The sequence below is a fragment of the Ovis canadensis genome, chromosome 1 (genome assembly GCF_042477335.2).
Source record: "Ovis canadensis isolate MfBH-ARS-UI-01 breed Bighorn chromosome 1, ARS-UI_OviCan_v2, whole genome shotgun sequence".
NCBI classification, from domain to species: domain Eukaryota; kingdom Metazoa; phylum Chordata; class Mammalia; order Artiodactyla; family Bovidae; genus Ovis; species Ovis canadensis.
In genome coordinates, this window is record NC_091245.1 from 64,610,506 (window position 1) to 64,629,383 (window position 18,878).

An 18,878-nucleotide genomic window follows, 5' to 3' on the forward strand; every position below is an offset into this window, starting at 1 on the left:
AAATCTAGATTCCATTTTTATTAATATACAATTCTGCATTAAATTCTTTGTGATTAGATAACTAGATATAAAACTGTTCATATATGTGTTCTTAAAGAAAATGGAATAACCAGACAAAAAAAAAAACAGTGTGCATTCCGGATGGACCCCTAAATATAAACTGATGTGATAGCAATAAGGCATTCTAGTGATCCTAACATACATGAAATATCTATTTATTTTCCAGCCAACCGCTACGTTATAAGAATAAGTAAGAGTTTCATGGATCTCCAAGAAGATTTTGACAATGCGACTTTAGTGAATACTTCTAATCTAATACCTAAGGAGGCCGGCTCAAAAGAAAATTTTGAATTTAAGCCAGAACATTTTAGAGTAGAAAATGGCACCAAATTCTATATTGCAGTCCAAGCCATCAATGAAGCCAATCTCATCTCAGAGGTTTCTCACATTGTACAAGCAATCAAGTTTATTCCTCTACCAGAAGACAGTGTCCATGCTCTGGGTACCAAGATTTCTGCAATCAGTTTGGCAATTTTTGGATTACCAATGATTTTCTCTATATTTTAAACTAGGAATTGTGTCAGCACTGATAACTAATGTTATACATAGTTGGTACACATTTATTTAGGATTTAATTTGCTATTTTCTTGTTGTTCAGTTGCTACATTGTGTCCATCTCTTAGCGACCCCAGGACTGCAGCATGCCAGGTTTCCCTGTCCATCACCAACTCCCAGAGCTTGCTCAGATTCATGTTCATTTGAGTCAGTAATGCTATCTAACTGTCTCATCCTCTGCTGTCCTCTTCTCCTTTTACCTTCAATCTTTCCCAGCATTGGGATCTTTTTCAATGAATCGGCTCTTGGCATCAGGTGGACAAAATATTGGAGTTTTCAGCAACAGTTCTTCAAATGAATATCCAGGGTTGATTTTTCTTTAGGATTGACTGGTTTGATCTTAGAGTCCAAGGGACACTCTAGTGTCTTCTCCAGCACCACAGTTCGAAAGAATCAGTACTTTGGTATTCAGCCTTCTTTATAGCCCAATGCATCTATGCATGACTACTGGAAAAACCATAGCTTTGACTAAATGTATCTTTACTGGCAAAGTGATGTCTCTGCTTTTTAATACACTGTCTAGGTTTATCATAGCTTTCCTTCCAAGGAGAAAGGTTCTGTTAATTTCATGACTTCAGCCACAAAAGGCAGTGATTTTGGAGTCCAAGAAAGAAAATCTGTCACTGTTTCACTTTCCCATCTATTTGTCACAAAGTGATGGAACCAGATGCCATGATCTTAGTTTTTTGAATGTTGAGTTTCAAGCCAGTTTCAAGCTCACCTTCCTCCTTCACCTGCATCAAGGGGCTCTTGAGTTCCTCTTCATTTTCTGCCATCAGAGTGGTATCATCTACATATCTGAGGTTGTTGATATGTCTCCCCAAAATCTTGATTCCAGCTTGTGTCATACAGCCTGGCATTTCACATGATGTACTCTGCAAAGAAGTTAAATAAGCAGAGTGATGGTATACAGCCTTGTTGTACTTATTTTCCAATTTTGAAACAGTCAGTTGTTCCATGTTCAGTTCTAACTGTTGCTTCTTGACCAATATACAGGTTTCTCAGGACATAGGTAACGTACTCTGGAATTCCCATCTCTTTAAGAATATGCCACAGTTTGTTGTGATCCACACAGTCAAAGCCTTTAGCATAGTCAATGAAGCAAAAATAGATACTTTTCTGGAATCCCCTTGCTTTCTCTATGATCCAGCAATGTGGGCAATCTGATCTCTTGATCCTCTGCCTTTTCTAAATCTAGCTTGAACATCTGGAAGTTCATGGTTCACACCCTGCTGAAGCCTAGCTTGAAGGATTTTGAGCATAATCTTATTAGCATATAAAATGAGCACAATTGTACAGTAGTTTGAACATCCTTTGGCATTGCCCTTCTTTGGGGTTGGAATGAAAACTGCTCTTGTTCAGTCCTGTGACCACTGCTGAGTTTTCCAAATTTGCTGGCATACTGAGTGCAGGACTTTAACAGCATCATCTCTTAGGATTTTAAATAGCTCAGCTGGAATTGCATCACCTCCACTAGCTTAGTTTGTAGTAATGCTTGCTAAGGACCACTTGACGTCACACTCCAAGGTGTCTGGCTCTAGGTGAGTGACCACACTATCATGGTCATCCAGGTCATTCAGATCTTTTTTGTATGGGTCTTCTGTGTATTCTTGTCACCTCTTCTTAATCTCTTCTGCCTCTGTTAGGTCCTTACTGTTTCTGTCCTTTATCGTGCCCATTCTCACATGAAATGTTCCCTTGGTATTCTCCAAATTTCTTGAAGAGATCTCTAGTCTTTCCTATTCTATAGTTTTTCTCTATTTATTTGCATTGTTCATTGAAGAAGGGCTTCTTAACTCTCACTATTCTCTTGAACTCTGCATTCAGCTGGGTATATCTTTCCCTTTCTCCTTTGCCTTCTGCTTCTGTTCTTTCCTCAGCTATTTTTAAGGCCTCCTCAGACAACCACTTTGCCTTCTTCCATATCTTTTTCTTGAGGATGATTTTGGTCACTACCTCCTGTACAATGTTACAATGAACCTCCCTCCATAATTTTTCAGGTACTCTGTCTATCAGACCTAATCCCTTGATTCTATTCATCACCTCCACTTGTATAAGGGATTTGATTTAGGTCATACATGAATGGCATAGTGGTTTTCCCTACTTTCTTCAATTTAAGCCTGAATTTTGCAGTAAGGAGCTCATGATCTGAGCCACAGACAGCTCATGGTCTTGTTTTTGCTGACTGTATAGAGCTTCTCCATCTTCAGCTGCAAAGAATATAATTAATCTGATTTTGGTATGGACCATCTAGTGATGTCCATGTATAGAGTCGTCTCTTGTGTTGTTGGAAGAGGGTGTGTGTGCTATGTGTTGCTGTGTGTTGCTATGCCCAGTGTGTTCTCTTGACAAAACTCTATTAGCCTTTGCCCAGCTTCATTTTGTACTCAAGGACAAACTTGCCTATTCCTCCAGGTATTTCTTGACTTCCTACTTTTGCATTACAATTCCTGATGATGAAAAGGACATCTTTTTGTTGTTAGTTCTAGAAGGTGTTGTAGGTCTTCACAGAACCAATCAATTTCAGCTGCTTCTGCATCAGTGGCTGGGGCACAGACTTGGATTACTATGACATTGAATGGTCTGCCCTGGAAACAAACTGAAATCATTCTATTATTTTTGAGATTGCATCCAAGTACTGCATTTCATACTCTTTTGTTGACTATGAGGTCCACTCCATTTCTTCTAAGGGATTCTTTCCCATAGTAGTAGATGTAACAGTCATCTGAATTAAATTCACCCATTTCCATCCATTGTAGTTCACTGATTCCTAATATGTCAGTGCTCACTCTTGCCAACTCCTGTTTGACTACATCCAATTTACCTTGATTCATGGACCTAATATTCCAGGTTCCTATGCAATACTGTTCTTCACAGCATCAGACTTTTCTTTCACTACCAGACACCTCCACAGTTGAATATTGTTTCTGCTTGACTCAGCTACTTCATTCTTTCTGCAGCTATTCATAATTGCACTGTGTTCTTCCCTGGCAGTATATGTTCTTCCAACCCTGATAGCTCAGTTGGCAAAGAATCCGCCTGCAATGCAGGAGAGCCCAGTTCGACTCCTGGGTTGGGAAGATCCTGTGAAGAAGGAATAGGCTACTCACTCCAGTATTCTTGGTCTTCCCTTGTGGCTCAGCAGGCTAAGAATCTGCCTGCAATGTGGGAGACCTGGGTTTGATCCCTAGATTGGGAAGATCCCCTGGAGAAGGGAAAGGCTATCCACTCCAGTATTATGGCCTGGGAGAATTCCATGGACAGTCCATGGGGTTGCCAAGAGTCAGACACAACTGAGCGACTTTCACTCTCTCATTCACTCACTCCAACCTAGGGGGCTCCTCTTTGGTGTTATATCCTTTTCATACTGCTCATGGGTTCTCATTGCAAGAATACTCGAGTGGTTTGCCATCCCCTCCTTCAATGCACTACATTTTGTCAGAATTCTTCACTATGACCCACCCATCTTGGGTGGCTCTGCACAGCATGGCTCATAGCTTCATTGAGTTATACAAGCCCCTTCACCCCAACAAGGCAATGATCCATAAAGGGACATCTGCTATACTCATTGTGTATTATATAACTCTTTGAAATGTACAAGTGAATGTATGAAAGTCATAAATTTTCTAAGTACTTCAGTTTATTAGTTCTAATTATTAAAGCAAAATGAACATACCATTCCTTATATTTTAAAAATCCATTTATTAACCCATCATAAAATAAAATGCTTATTTCTACTTGCTGGCTTTTTTTTTTTTTTTTTTTTTGCCATGGCATATGGCTAGCAGGATCTTAGTTCCCCAACAGGAACTGAAGCCAGGCCATGCCAGTGAAAGTGCCAAACCCTAACTATTAGGCCGCTAGGGAACTCCCTAGTTATTGGAGGAACTTTTAAGAAACATTTTCAAAGTGTGCTACAAATTCATTCAGTATATTAACAAAATCAAAGTTTATTCAAGCCATTTGAAAAATATTTATGAGCCCAAAACAGAAATAATTTTATGGTAGAATTATTTACATTTCATTCTTATTATAAATGAATACTTCATATAAATACAAACTGTAATCAAAAAAGACTTATAGTAATAAGTAATAATTTTTCAATGAAATATGGTCCAAGTAATAAAGAGCTCAAATTTGTTTTTTATCATTGATTAAAAGTCATCTATCAAAGCCTTGACTCTAGGCATAGAATGACTATTAGACAACAAGAATAATTTTCTTCTGTATGAATTGTAGAACGTCACTAAAGACCCATTTATATTCTGAGACCATACTTATATCCGAAGGATATGAGCAAAATGCTCCATCAAGGCAGGGATTTGTTTTGACTGCTACATCCTCAGCATCTAGAATAGTAGTTGATAGATTATAGATATGTAATAAATGTTTGTGAAACAAATTAATAAACATTTCCATAACATCAAAGGTATTCAAATTTGACAAATTACATCAAAAAAATCCATAAGCTATTATGTACACATGATATTGTAAGAATTTGATACAATGAAAACTAACCACTTAATAATAGTGATCTCAATCAACACACAGCATTTCAGGAAACTATTGTGTCAATAGAATCTATAAACTACTTAATAAAATGTAAATTAAGCTTTAATATAGCACTAGTGTGACTTTCGTTTCTGAAGGAGAAAGAGACAGACAGAACATCAGTTATATTAGAGGAAAATCCTTTGTTTACAGACAGGATATTTCAAAAACTCTTTGAATGTCTGAAAGGAGGAAGCTATACGATACATTTGGAAAAGTCGGGAAAAAATCATAATACAGTAACATACCAAAACCAGAGGAATATGTAAAAAATAATAACATACTCTGACCAAGTTGAATTTATCCCTGGAATCCGCCTGTGTGAGTTCTTCACTAAGTGTCTTGTTGCGGGTCAGGGATCATGATAGGTGAGCAAAGCCAGCATTCAGGAAGAAGAGTTGGACATGGAGTAGGGAAGAGTAAGGGTGCCCGTCCATTTCCATTTGTTTTCCTTCTTACTGTCTCCTGTCACCTCTCCCTTTCAGCCAGTGATGGCTGTTGTTTTACTTCTGCCTTCCAAATTTTAACATGTATTTATTTGACCAACTCAAACCAAAGTCTTGTGGTTTCTGGGAAATGTAGCTCAATCTTCTCCATGTTGCCTTCAAAGCCAACTGAAACATGGAAGTAGGCAATGGTGACAATTGTGGAAGAGCAAAGAATGTCCTTATGTGGAATTGCGAGGACCCTGTCTTAGACGAACAATAAATAAAAAATAAAACAATAAGTAATAAGTAATAAAATAGAAATAACTATATAATAATAAGCAACAATTAGTTTAATTTTTCTCACCTTTTAAAAATTTATTTATTTTAATTGGAGGCTAATTACTTTACAATATTGTAGTGGGTTTTGCTGTACATTGACATGAATCAGCCATGGGTGTACATGTGTTCCCCATCTTGAATCCCCCTCCCTCCTCCCTCCCCATCCCATCCCTCTGGGTCATCCCAGTGCACCAGCCCTGAGCACCCTGTATCATGCATCAAACCTGGACTGGCGATCTGTTTCATGTATGATAATTTACAAGTTTCAATGCTATTCTCACAGATGATCCCACCCTCTCTTTCTCCTACAAAGTCCAAAAGACCATTCTATACATCTGTGTCTCTTTCACTGTCCTGCATATTGGGTTATCGTTACCATCTTTCTAAATTCCATATATATGTGTTAGTATACTGTATTGGCACTTTTCTTTCTTACTTCACTCTGTATAATAGGCTCCAGTTTCATCAATCAATATAATATAATCAATCTGATTTCAGTGTTGGAAAATTCTGAAAGAGATGGGAATAACAGACCATCTGACCTGCCTCTTGAGAAACCTATATGCAAGTCAGGAAGCAACAGTTAGAACTGGACATGGAAAAACAGACTGGTTCCAAATAGGAAAAGGAGTACATCAAGGTTTACATTATCACTCTGCTTGTTTAATTTATATGCAGAGCACATCATGAGGAAAGATGAGCTGGAAGAAGCACAAGCTGGAATCAAGATTGCCTGGAGAAATATCAATAACCTCAGATATGCAGATGACACCACCCTTATGGCAGAAAGTGAAGAGGAACCAAAAAGCCTCTTGAAAGTGAAAGAAGAGAGTGAAAAGTTTGGCTTAAAGCTCAACATTCAGAAAACTAAGATTATGGCATCTGGTCCCATCACTTCATGGCAAATAGATGGGGAAACAGTGGAAGCACTGCCAGACTTTACTTTGTGGGGCTCCAAAATCACTGCAGATGGTGATTGCACCCATGAAATTAAAAGACGCTTACTCCTTGGAAGGAAAGTTATGACCAACCTAGATAGCATATTAAAAAGCAGAGATACTACTTTGCTAACAAAGGTCCATCTAGTCAAGGCTATGGTTTTTTCAGTGGTCATGTATGGATGTGAGAGTTGGACTGTGAAGAAAGCTGAGCACCAAAGAATTGATGCTTTTGAACTGTGATGCTGGAGAAGACTTTTGTGAGTCCCTTGGACTGCAAGGAGATCCAATCTGTCCATTCGAAAGGAGACTGGTCCTGGGTGTTCATTGGAAGGACTGATGTTGAGGCTGAAACTCCAATACTTTGGCCACCTCATGAGAAGAGTTGACTCATTGGAAAAGACCCTGATGCTGGGAGGGATTGGGGGCAGGAGGAGAAGGGGATGACAGAGGACGAGATGCCTGGATGGCATCACTGACTCGATGCACATAAGTTTGGGTGAACTCTGGGAATTGGTGATGGACAGGGAAGCCTGGCGTGCTGTGATTCATGGGGTCGCAAAGAGTCGGACACAACTGAGTGACTGAAGTGAACTGAACTGATGCATTTTGGTTTCTTTTCTGATTTCTTCTGTGATTTGTTGGTTATTCAGAAGCGTATTGTTTAGCCTCCATATGATGGAATTTTTAATAGTCATTTCACGTTCAGTTCATTCACTCAGTCGTGTCTAAGTCTTTACCCCCAATGAACTACAGCACGCCAAGCCTCCTGGTTCATCGCCAACTCCCGGAGTCCACCCAAACCCATGTCCATTGAGCCAGTGATGCCATCCAACCATTTCATCCTCTGTCGTCCCCTTCTCCTCCTGCCCACAATCTTTCCCAGCATCAAGGTCTTTTTGCATCAGGTGGCCAAAGTATTGGAGTTTCAGCTTCAACGATGGTCTTTACAATGAAAATCCAGGACTAATTTCCTTTAGGATGGACTGGTTTGATTTCCCTCAGTCCAAGGAACTTTCAAGAGTCTTCTCCAACACCACAGTTCAAAAGCATCAATTCTTCTGCACTCAGCTTTTTTTAATAGTCCAACTCTCACATCCATACTAGACCACTGGAAAAACCATAGCCTTGACTAGACGGACATTTGTTGAGAAAGTACTGTCTCTGCTTTTCAATATGCTGTCTAGGTTGGTCATAATCTTCCTTCCAAGGAGTCTTTTAATTTCATGGGTGCAATCACCATCTGCAGTGATTTTGGAGCCCAGAAAAATAAAGGCAGCCACTCTTTCCACTGTTTCCCCATCTATTTGACATGAAGTAATGGGACCAGATGCCATGATCTTAGTTTTCTGAACATTGAGTTTTAAGTCAATGTTTTCACTCTCCTTTTCCACTTTCATCAAGAGGCTCTTTAGCTCTTCTTCACTTTCTCCCATAGGGTGGTATCATCTGCATATCTGAAATTATTGTTATTTCTCCCAGCAATCTTGATTCCAGCTTGTGCTGGAATCAGGCACAATGAATCAATGATCCATCGGATGTTGGCAATTTGATATCTAGTTCCTCTGCCTTTTCTAAAACCAGCTTGAACATCTGGAAGTTCATGGCTAACGTATTGCTGAAGCCTGGCTTGGAGAATTTTAAGCATTACTTTACCAGTGTGTGAGATGAGTGCAACTGTGTGGTAGTTTGAGCATACTTTGGCATTGCCTTTCTTTGGGATTGGAATGAAAACTGACCTTTTGCAGTCCTGTGGCCACTGCTGAGTTTTCTATATTTGCTGGCATATTGAGTGCAGCACTTACACAGCATCATCTTTAAGGAATTGAAATAGCTCAACCGGAATTCCATCACCTCCATTAGCTCTATTCATAGTGATGCTTCCTAAGGACCATTTGACTTCACATTCCAGGATGTCTGGATCTAGGTAAGTGATCACACCATCTTGATTATCTGAATCGTGAAGATCTTTTTTGTACAGTTCTTCTGTGTATTCTTGCCACCTCTTCTTAATATCTTCTGCTTCTGTTAGGTCCCTACAATTCCTGTCCTTTATTGAGCCCATCTTTGTATGAAATGTTTCCTTGGTATCTCTATTCTTCTTGAAGAGATCTTTAGTCTTTCCCATTTTATTGTTTTCCTCTCTTTCTTTGCATTATTCACCGAGGAAAGCTTTCTTATCTCTCCTTGCTATTCTTTGGAACTCTACATTCAGATGCTTATATCTTTCCTTTTCTCCTTTGCTTTTCACTTCTCTTCTTTTCACAGCTATCTGTAAAGCCTCCTCTGATAGCCATTTTGCTTTTTAAAATTTCTTTTCCTTCCGGACTTTCCTGATTCCTATCTCCTGTACAATGTCACAAACCTCCATCCATAGTTCATCAGGCACTCTGTCTATCAGATCTAATCCCTTAAATCTATTTCGTACTTCCACTATATAGTCATAAGGGATTTATGTCATACCTGAATGGTCTAGTGGTTTTCTCCACTTTCTTCAATTTCAGTCTGAATTTGTCACTAAGGAGATCATGATCTGAGCCACAGTCAGCTCCCAGTCCTGTTTTTGCTGACTGTATAGAGTTTCTCCATCTTTGGCTGCAAAGGATATAATCTATCTGATTTCAGTGTTGGCCATCTGGTGATGTCCATGTGTAGAGTCTTGTGTTGTTGGAAAAGGGTGTTTGCTATTACCAGCGTGTTCTCTTGACAGAACTCTATTAGCCTTTGCCCTGCTTCGTTCTGTACTCCAAGACCAAATTTGCCTGTTAACCAGGTCTTTCTTGACTTCTTACTTTTCCATCCAGTCCCCTATAATGAAAAGGACATCTTTTGGGGGTGTTAGTTCTAGAACGTCTTGTAGGTCTTCATAGAACTGTTCAGCTTAGTTTCTTCCACGTTACTGGTTGGGGTATAGACTTGGATTACCGTGATATTGAATGGTTTGCCTTGGAAATGAACAGAGATCATGTTGTTGTTTTTAAGATTGCATCCAAGTACTGCATTTTGGACTCTTTTGTTGACTATGATGATCCATTTCTAAAACCAGCTTTTATCCTGTAGTTGACATCTAATCTTTCTGCATTGTGGTCAGAAAAGATGCTTGGAATGATTTCAATTTTTTTGAATCTACCAAGGCTAGATTTATGGCCCAGGATGGGATCTATCCTGGAGAAAGTTCTGTGTACACTTGAGAAAAAGCAGAAATTCATTGTTTGGGGGTGAAAATACCAATTAGGTCTAACTGGTCCATTGTAACATTCAGCCATACATGAACCATGAAATTCCAGATGTTCAAGCTGGTTTTAGAAAAGGCAGAGGAACCAGAGATCAAATTGCCGACACCTGCTGGATCATGGAAAAAGCAAGTGAGTTCCAGAAAAACAGCTATTTCTGCTTTATTGACTATGCCAAAACCTTTGACTGTGTGGATCACAATAAACTGTGGAAAATTCTGAAAGAGATGGGAATACCAGACCACCTGGCCTGCCTCTTGAGAAACCTGTATGCAGGTCAGGAAGCAACAGGTGGAACTGGACATGGAACAACAGACTCGTTCCAAATAGGAAAAGGAGTACGTCAAGGCAGTATATTGTCACCCTGCTTATTTAACTTATATGCAGAGTACATCCTGAGAAACATCGGGCTGGATGAGGCACAAGCTGGAATCAAGATTGCTGGGAAAAATATCAATAACCTCAGAAATGCAGATGATACCACCCTTATGACAGAAAGTGAAGAACTAAAGAGCCTCTTGATGAAAGTGAAAGAGAGTGAAAAAATTGGCTTAAAGCTCAATATTCAGAAAACTAAGATCATGGCATGCAGTCCCATCAGTTCATGGCAAATAGATGGGAAAATAGTGGAAACAGTGCTGACTTTATTTTTCTTGGCTCCAAAATTACTGCAGATGGTGATTGCAGCTATGAAATTAAAAGACTCTTACTCCTTTGAAGGAAAGTTATGACCAACTTAGACAGCATATTAAAAAGCAGAGACATTACTTTGTCATCAAAGGTCCATCTAGTCAAGGCTATGGTTTTTCCAGTAGTCATGTATGGATGTGAGAGTTGGACTATAAAGAAAGCTGAGTGAAGAATTGGTGCTTTTGAACTGTGGTGTTGGAGAAGACTCTTGAAAGTCCCTTGGACTGCAAAGAGATCCAACCTTTAAGATCCTTCCATCTTAAAGGAAATTAGTCCTGGGTGTTCATTGGAAGGACTGATGTTGAAGCTGAAACTCCAATACTTTGGCCACCTGTCCAAAGAGCTGACTCATTTGAAAGGACTCTGATGTTAAGAAAGATTGAAGGCAGGAGGAGAAGGAGACGACAGAGGATGAGATGGTTAGATAGCATCGCTGACTCAATGGACATGAGTTTGGGTAAAGTCCAGGAGTTGGTGATGGAGAGGGAGGCCTGGCGTGCTGTAGTTCATGGGGTCGCAAAGAGTCAGACATGAAAAAAAAAAAAAGAGTCAGACACGACTGAGTGACTGAACTGAACTGGTCCATTGTATCATTTAAAGTTTGTGTTTCCTTAACTTTGTGTTTAGTTGATCTATCCATAGGTGTGAGTGGGGTATTAAAGTTCCCACTATTATTGTGTTATTGTTAATTTCCCCTTTCATACGTGTTAGCATTTTCCTTACATATTATGGTGCTCCTGTGTTGGGTGCATATATATTTATAATTGTGATATTTTCTTCTTGAATTGATCCTTTGATCATCGTGTAGTGTCCTTCTTCATCTCTTTTCATGGCCTTTAAAGTCTATTTTATCTGATATGAATATTGCTACTCCTGCTTTCTTTTTGTCTCCATTTCCATGAAATATCTTCTTCCAGCCCTTCACTTTCAGTCTGTATGTGTCCCTTGTTTTGAGGTGGGTCTCTTGTAGCAGCATATATAGGGGTCTTATTTTTGTATCCATTCAGCCAGTCCTTGTCTTTTGATTGGGGCATTCAACCCATTTACATTTAAGGTAATTATTGATAAGTATGATATTACTGCCATTTACTTTGTTGTTTTGGTTTCGAGTTTATACACCCTTACTGTGTTTCCTTTCTAGAGAAGATCCTTTAGCATTTGTTGAAGAGCTGGTTTGGTGGGGCTGAATTCTCTCAGCTTTTGCTTGTCTGTAAAGCTTTTGATTTCTCCTTCATATCTGAATGAGATCCTTGCTGGGTACAGTAATCTAGGTTGTAGTTTTTTCTCTTTCATCACTTTAAGTATGTCCTGCCATTCCCTTCTGGCCTGAAGAGTTTGTATTGAAAGATCAGCTGTTATCCTTATGGGAATCTCCTTGTGTGTTATCTGTTGTTTTTCTCTTGCTACTTTTAATATTTATTCTTTGTATTCGATCTTTGTTAATTTGATTAATATGTGTCTTGAGGTGTTTTGCCTTGGGTTTATCCTGTTTGGGACTCTCTGGGTTTCTTGGACTTGGGTGACTATTTCCTTCCCCATTTGGGGGAAGTTTTCAACTATTATCTCCTAAGTATTTTCTCATGGCCTTTCTTCATGTCTTCTTCTGGGACTCCTATGATTCAAATGTTGGGGCATTTAACATTTTCGCAGAGGTCCCTGAGGTTGTCCTCATTTCTTTCATGTTTTTTTCTTTTTTCCTCTCTGCTTCATTTATTTTTACCATTCTATCTTCTACCTCACTTATCTTATCTTCTGCCTCTGTTATTCTACTGATGATTCCCTCCAGTGTTTTTGATCTCAATTATTGCATTATTCATTATTAATTGACTCTTTTTTATTTCTTCTAGGTCCTTGTTAAACATTTCTTGCATGTTCTCAATCATTGTCTCCAGGCTAATTCTCTGTAACTCCATTTTGTTTTCAAGATTTTGGATCATTTTTACTATCACTATTCTGAATCCTTTTTCAGAAGACTCATTATCTCCACCTCTTTTGTTTGGTTTGGTGGACATTTATCATGTTCCTTTACCCACTGAGTATTTCTCTGCCTTTTCATCTTGTTTAGATTACTGTGTTTGGGGTGGCCTTTCTGTATTCTGGCAGTTTGTGGTTCCTCTTTATTGTGGAGGTTCCTCCCTATGGGTGGGGTTGGATGAGTGGCTTGTCAAGGTTTCCTGGTTAGGGAAGCTTGTGTCAGTGTTCTGGTGGTTGGAGCTGAATTTCTTCTCTCTAGAGTGTAATGATGTGTCCAGTGAGTTTTGAAATGTCTATGGGTTTGGTGTGACTTTGGGCAGCCTGAATATTAAACCTCAGGGCTATGTTCCCGCATTGCTGGAGATGGACATGGTATATCTTGCTCTAGAACTTGTGGGCTCTTGGGTGATGCTTAATTCCAGTGTAGGTATGGAGGCTTTTGGATGGTCTCTTATCGATTAATGTTCCCTGGAGTCAGGAGTTCTCTGGTGTTCTCAGGTTTTGGGCTTAAGCCTCCTGCCTCTGGTTTTCAGTCTTATTCTTACAGTAATTTACCATCCATACAGCACCAATGATAAAACATCTAGGTTAATGGTAAAAAGATTCTCCACAGTGAGGGACACCCAGAGAGGTTTACAGAGTTACATGGAGAAGAAAAGAGGGAGGAAGGAGATAGAGGTGGAGGAGAAAAGGGGGAATCAAAAGGAGAGAGACAGATCTAGGCAGTAATAAGTTCCCTAAGTGTTCTCCACAGCCTGCAACACACACAGAGATTCACAGAGTTGGGTAGAGAAGAAAAGGGGAGAGAGGAGATAGAGGTGACCTGGGGGAGAAAAAGGAGAGTCAAAAAGGGGAGAGAGTAATCAAGCCAGTAATCACACTCCTTAGTAAAAATGGGTACTGAAGATTGGATTCTTAAAGGTACAATATTGATAACAAATACCAAAAAGCAAAGATTAAAAATCTAGAGTAGAGGTTGGATTCTCAAAAATACAATATTAAAAAAAAAATCACAAAAAGTATAAAAAATATATGTGAAGTTTGCTTTTAAAATAGGGTCTTTTCTTGGCAAGGTAATAGTAGGTTATAAAAATGAAAATTAAAGGAATAATTCAGTTCAGTTCAGGCACTCAGTAGTGTCTGACTCTTTGCGACCCCATGAATCGCAGCACACCAGGCCTCCCTGTCCATCACCAACTCCCAGAGTCCTCCCAAACCTATGTCCATTGAGTCGGTGATGCCATCCAACCATCTTATCCTCTGTCGTCCCTTTCTCCTCCTGCCCTCAATCCTTCCCAGCATCAGGGTCTTTTCAAATGAGTCAGCTCTTCGCATCAGGTGGCCAAAGTATTGGAGTTTCAGCTTCAACATCAGTCCTTCCAAAGAACACCCAGGACTGATCTCCTTTATGATGGACTGGTTGGATCTCCTTGCAGTCCAAGGGACTCTCAAGAGTCTTCTCCAACACCACAGTTCAAAAGCATCAATTCTTCTGTGCTCAGCTTTCTTTATAGTCCAACTCCCACATCCATGCTAGACCACTGGAAAAACCATAGCCTTGACTAGATGGACCTTTATGGACAAAGTGATCTCTCTGCTTTTTAATATGCTGTCTAAGAAAAGGGGATCTGGTCCCATCACTTCATGGGAAATAGATGGGGAAACAGTGGAAACAGTGTCAGAATTTATTTTTCTGGGCTCCAAAATCACTGCAGATGGTGATTGCAGCCATGAAATTAAAAGAGGCTTTCTCCTTGGAAGAGAAGTTATGACCAACCTAGACAGCATATTAAAAAGCACAGATATTTCTTGGCCAACAAGGTCTGTCTAGTCAAAGCTATGCTTTTTCCAGTAGTCATGTATGGATGTGAGAGTTGGACTGTGAAGAAAGCTGAACGCTGAAGAATTGATGCTTTTGAGCTGTGGTGTTGGAGAAGACTCTTGAGAGTCCCTTGGACTGTAATGAGATCCAACCAATCTATCCTAAAGGAAATCAGTCCTGAATATTCATTGGAAGGACTGATGCTGAAGCTGAAACTCCAATACTTTGGCCACCTAATGCAAGGATTGACTCATTTGAAAAGACCCTGATGCTGGGAAAGGTTGAAGGCAGGAGGAGAAGGGGATGACAGAGAATGAGATGGTTGGATGGCATCACCGACTAGATGGACATGAGTCTTAGCAAACTCCGGGAGTTGGTGATGGACAGGGAGGCCTGGCATGCTACAGTCCGTGGGGTCACAAAGAGTCGGACATAACTGAGTGACTGAACTGAACTGAATTGAACTGACCAATATTTTAAAATTCTGCTCTGAATCTGAGATTGATTCTTGACACTGGTGGCTCAAAGAGTAAAGAGTCTGCCTGCAATGCTATTAAAATTAGTCTTTTAAAGTCTAGCTTTATTTACAGAAAAACATTGAATACAGAGGCAGGATTCAATTTAGTAAAATAAGGAATAAAGTTTAAAAATCAATTATTCTTGTATTTTTCACTTAAAAAGGAAGTAAAATTAGTTTCAGCAAGATACATATAAAAATGAACCTTTTAAAATACTTGAGTATATTACTTAAAGTTCTTATGAAGAATTTTCTTGGATTATTATTTAAAAATTATGTCAGAGATAACTTATATGTGATACAAGCTATAAGTGGAAACTGAGGTCAATTTTAGAAGAGATTTTCAAATACAAATTTTGATTTTTCAAAAAAAAATGATCTTGAAGTTATTTTTGTTTACTATAAGTGCTACTGGCAAAGCTGCTTTTCATAGGAGTTTTAGGGACTATTTAAACATCCATGAATCAATAAATTAATTAACAAGAACTAATGATCCATAATTCATTCAGTGAAGATTTACTTTTGTGTATTCAATTTGTAATCAGAAGATATGTACCTGAACATTAGCATCATTTTTACTAATCACATGCCAGTTTTTTTCTTTTTATGTAAACTTGTTATGTATGGAGAAAAACACCCCAGGGTATTTTGAAGATCTAAATACAGATAATATATGTAAATTGTCTAGCATAGAACCTAGCAAATAATAGCTAATCAACCCTATAAGCTGTCCTTCCCAGTTTTCTTAACTGTAAAATTATGATATTAATTTATATCTCTCAGAGTAGTCATGGGAAATAAAAATGAAGTATGTATAGCAATGTATAAGCACCTATCAAAATGCCTGGCACATGGTAAAAGCTCAGTCATTCTTCCATTAGCTCCTGATTTCCTATCATTTCATTTTCACATATTTGCTAAGTATCTACTTATGTGCAGTGGATCCTGAGCAACGAAGGTAAACAAGGCAAATGTGATCCATGCCCTCACAGAATTTATAATCTTGTGCTGGAGGAAAGACAAATTAGTCATTTAATTACAATTAGATGGTAAGAAAGCCTTCAAGTCTGTCAACTCAGCACTAGGCACTGGGAATACAGAGGTTATATGTGCTTGCATTCATTTGCTTTGAGAAATTATTTAGGGAAGCCTGTCTACAGCATGATCACAGGTATGTCAATGAGGTCCTGACCATCCCTCAGTCTCATCTGTCATTTGGGTTCTATTGTTTCTCTGTAGTTTTTATCCTTCTTCACTCAGCAAGTGATTAATATCTGTCAATGACTGTTTTGTTGTCACAACATTCACATTCCTAAAATGTGAGTGGTAAATGGTTGTTTACTATAGTTCAAGTAGAGGGTAGCATCAGCATTGCTGACAACAGAATGTGACCCAGGGAAGAGGAAATGCTAATAAACTCTTCACCTTGTTACTCATGGAAAATCTCTTGCAGGTTCATGCAGGTGTAAAGCAGCTATTTACTTGAAATGATTTTTAGATCACTGTGTTCAAGCTTACCGCCTGTGCAAAGTTCTCCTGTGGCTTACCTTGGAGTGCCTCTTCCCTTCCTACATTATCTACTTGCCATCAGTAAATTCATTTCTTCAGGTTCAATTAAATATGGCAAATATTTATTGAGTGCCTATTGTGTGCATATCCTCAGGAACCTAACATTTCAAATATTCCTTGTGTGAGAGCAAAGTTCTTAGCCCTCCAAGAAGTAGGGGAAACCTATTATAGATGCTGAAGGAGAGACCGTGAGCAGAGGTTCAGCAGTGTCAGTACACTAAGCCAAGGAAGGTGCATTAAGCTGACAAGATAAACCTGGCATGGATGGACATGACTGAATGTTGAGCAGTATTCTTCTTTTGCACTTATTCTAGTTCCTATCCTCAAAACAAGAAGTATTAAAACATCACAAAAGAACCTCTTGAGAACTGTATAAGATACCAACCAAGGAAATGCCTGACCTCCCAGTGATTTAACACTTGGCCATGTTGTTATCGCTCAATTTTCCTTATGGAACATCATGGCCCCCCTCACCTCATTCACTACTCTAATATGTAGCCTAAACATATCACTTGGGAGCATTCCTCCCTTGTCATGGTATATCCCTAACACTGGATATGCCAGTCACAAAGACCTGACACCCTGGCCACACAGATTGGTTCAGAGGGTGAGCACAAAGCCTGATCCAATACAACCAGAGCCCCTTGTCTTGCTTGTTTAAGCTGAGGTACGTGACAAGAAGCTCTTTTTTCTCAGGTGGTGATGTTGAAAAGATATGAGTCTGAACTGTCAGCAACCAAAATTCCTGGCTTGTAGAGAAAGTCCGTCTGAAAGATGGATACTAACATGATAAGAGAAACAAAAGCAAGAAACAAAGTGTGATTCCTGCTCATCCTGAGGCCCCTAACCTTATTACAATTTCTAATAGAGTAATAAACTTGGCTTGTTCAAGGAACTGAAATCAAGTGAATGAGGAGACAGTGAAAGCAGATGAGTTGAAGATCTCAACAACAATGAAATTTTGGTGTCTGTTAATATAACTCCATGCTGCTGCTAAGTCGCTTCAGTCGTGTCCGACTCTATGCGACTCCATAGACGGCAGCCCACCAGGCTTCCCCATCCCTGGGATTCTCCAGGCAAGAATACTGGAGTGGGTTGCCATTTCCTTCTCCAAAGCATGAAAGTGAAAAGTGAAAAGTGAAAGTGAAGTCGCTCAGTCGTGTCCGACTCTTTGCGATCCCATGGACTGCAGCCTACCAGGTTCCTCCATCTATGGGATTTTCCAGGCAAGAGTACTGGAGTGGGGTGCCATTGCCTTCTCCGAATATAACTCCATAGTTAAATATTTAAATCATCTAGAAGGTTGATAGAAACACTATGGGTTTACACTTACAGTAATGTTGATTTGGCAGTTCAAGTCAACCTTCCTTCTTGTAATCAATGTTCCTCTGGAGAGTCTAGCAGTGTAATAACATGAGAAAACAAATAAAACTCATCAAGATTAGAAAATAAGTAAAACTCTCCTTGTTTGCAAATGATATGATCATCTATGCAGAAAATCCAACCTCTTCTGCAAAAGCTATAAAACTAATATGTGATTTTATCAAGGTTGCATTATACAACAACAATTTATTTTTAAAAATCCATTACTTCTGTGTGTGTTCAGTTGCCAAGTCATATCAAACTCTTTGAGACACCATGGACTGGCATGCCAGGTTTCCCTGTCCCTCCCAGAGTTTGCCCAAATTCCTGTCCATTAAGTCAGTGATTCTATCTAACCATCTTATCCTCTGCCACCCCATTCTCCTTTTGCCTTCAGTCTTTCCCAGCATCAGGGTCTTTTCCAACAAGTTGGCTCTTTGTATCAGGTGGTCACAGTATTGGAGCTTCAGTTTCAGCATCAGTCCTTCCCATGAGTATTCAGGACTGCTTTCCTTTAGGATTGACTGGCTTGATATTCTTGCTGTCCAGGAGACTCTCAAGAGTCTTCTCCAGCACCACAGTTCAAAAGCATCAATTCTTCAGCATTCTGCCTTCTTTGTGGTCCAACTCTCACATTCATAGAGGACTACTATAAAGACCATAGCCTTGACTATATGGCCCTTTGTTGTCAAAGTGATGTCTTTGCTTTTTAATACACTGTCTAGGTTTGTCATAGTTTTTCTGCCAAGAGCAATCATCTTCTAATTCCATGGCTGCAATCACCATCTGCAGTGATTTTAGAGCCTAAGAAGAAGAAATCTGTCACTACTTTCACCTTTT

General features: G+C 39.3%; 1 protein-coding gene and 1 long non-coding RNA gene across 6 annotated transcripts in view; one reads left to right on the plus strand and one right to left on the minus strand.

The window, feature by feature from the left end:
* The window catches only part of LOC138443702 (calcium-activated chloride channel regulator 1-like), a 30,362-nt gene extending 26,010 nt beyond the window's left edge, over positions 1–4,352 (plus strand). Inside the window, exon 16 of the mRNA XM_069596569.1 lies at positions 227–4,352. Within this exon, the coding sequence (XP_069452670.1) occupies positions 227–567 (341 nt within the window). The 3' untranslated portion in view covers positions 568–4,352. The remainder of the gene's footprint in view (positions 1–226) is intronic.
* LOC138443747 (uncharacterized) overlaps positions 4,238–18,878 on the minus strand; it is a 93,961-nt gene continuing 79,320 nt past the window's right edge. For 2 of the 5 annotated variants that reach the window (XR_011258297.1, XR_011258294.1), the window contains one exon: positions 4,362–5,854. This is a non-coding gene — a long non-coding RNA (uncharacterized lncRNA). Of the gene's footprint in view, positions 5,859–18,878 lie in introns of all 5 variants that reach the window. The other 3 variants (XR_011258290.1, XR_011258293.1, XR_011258296.1) reach the window with 3 other exon arrangements.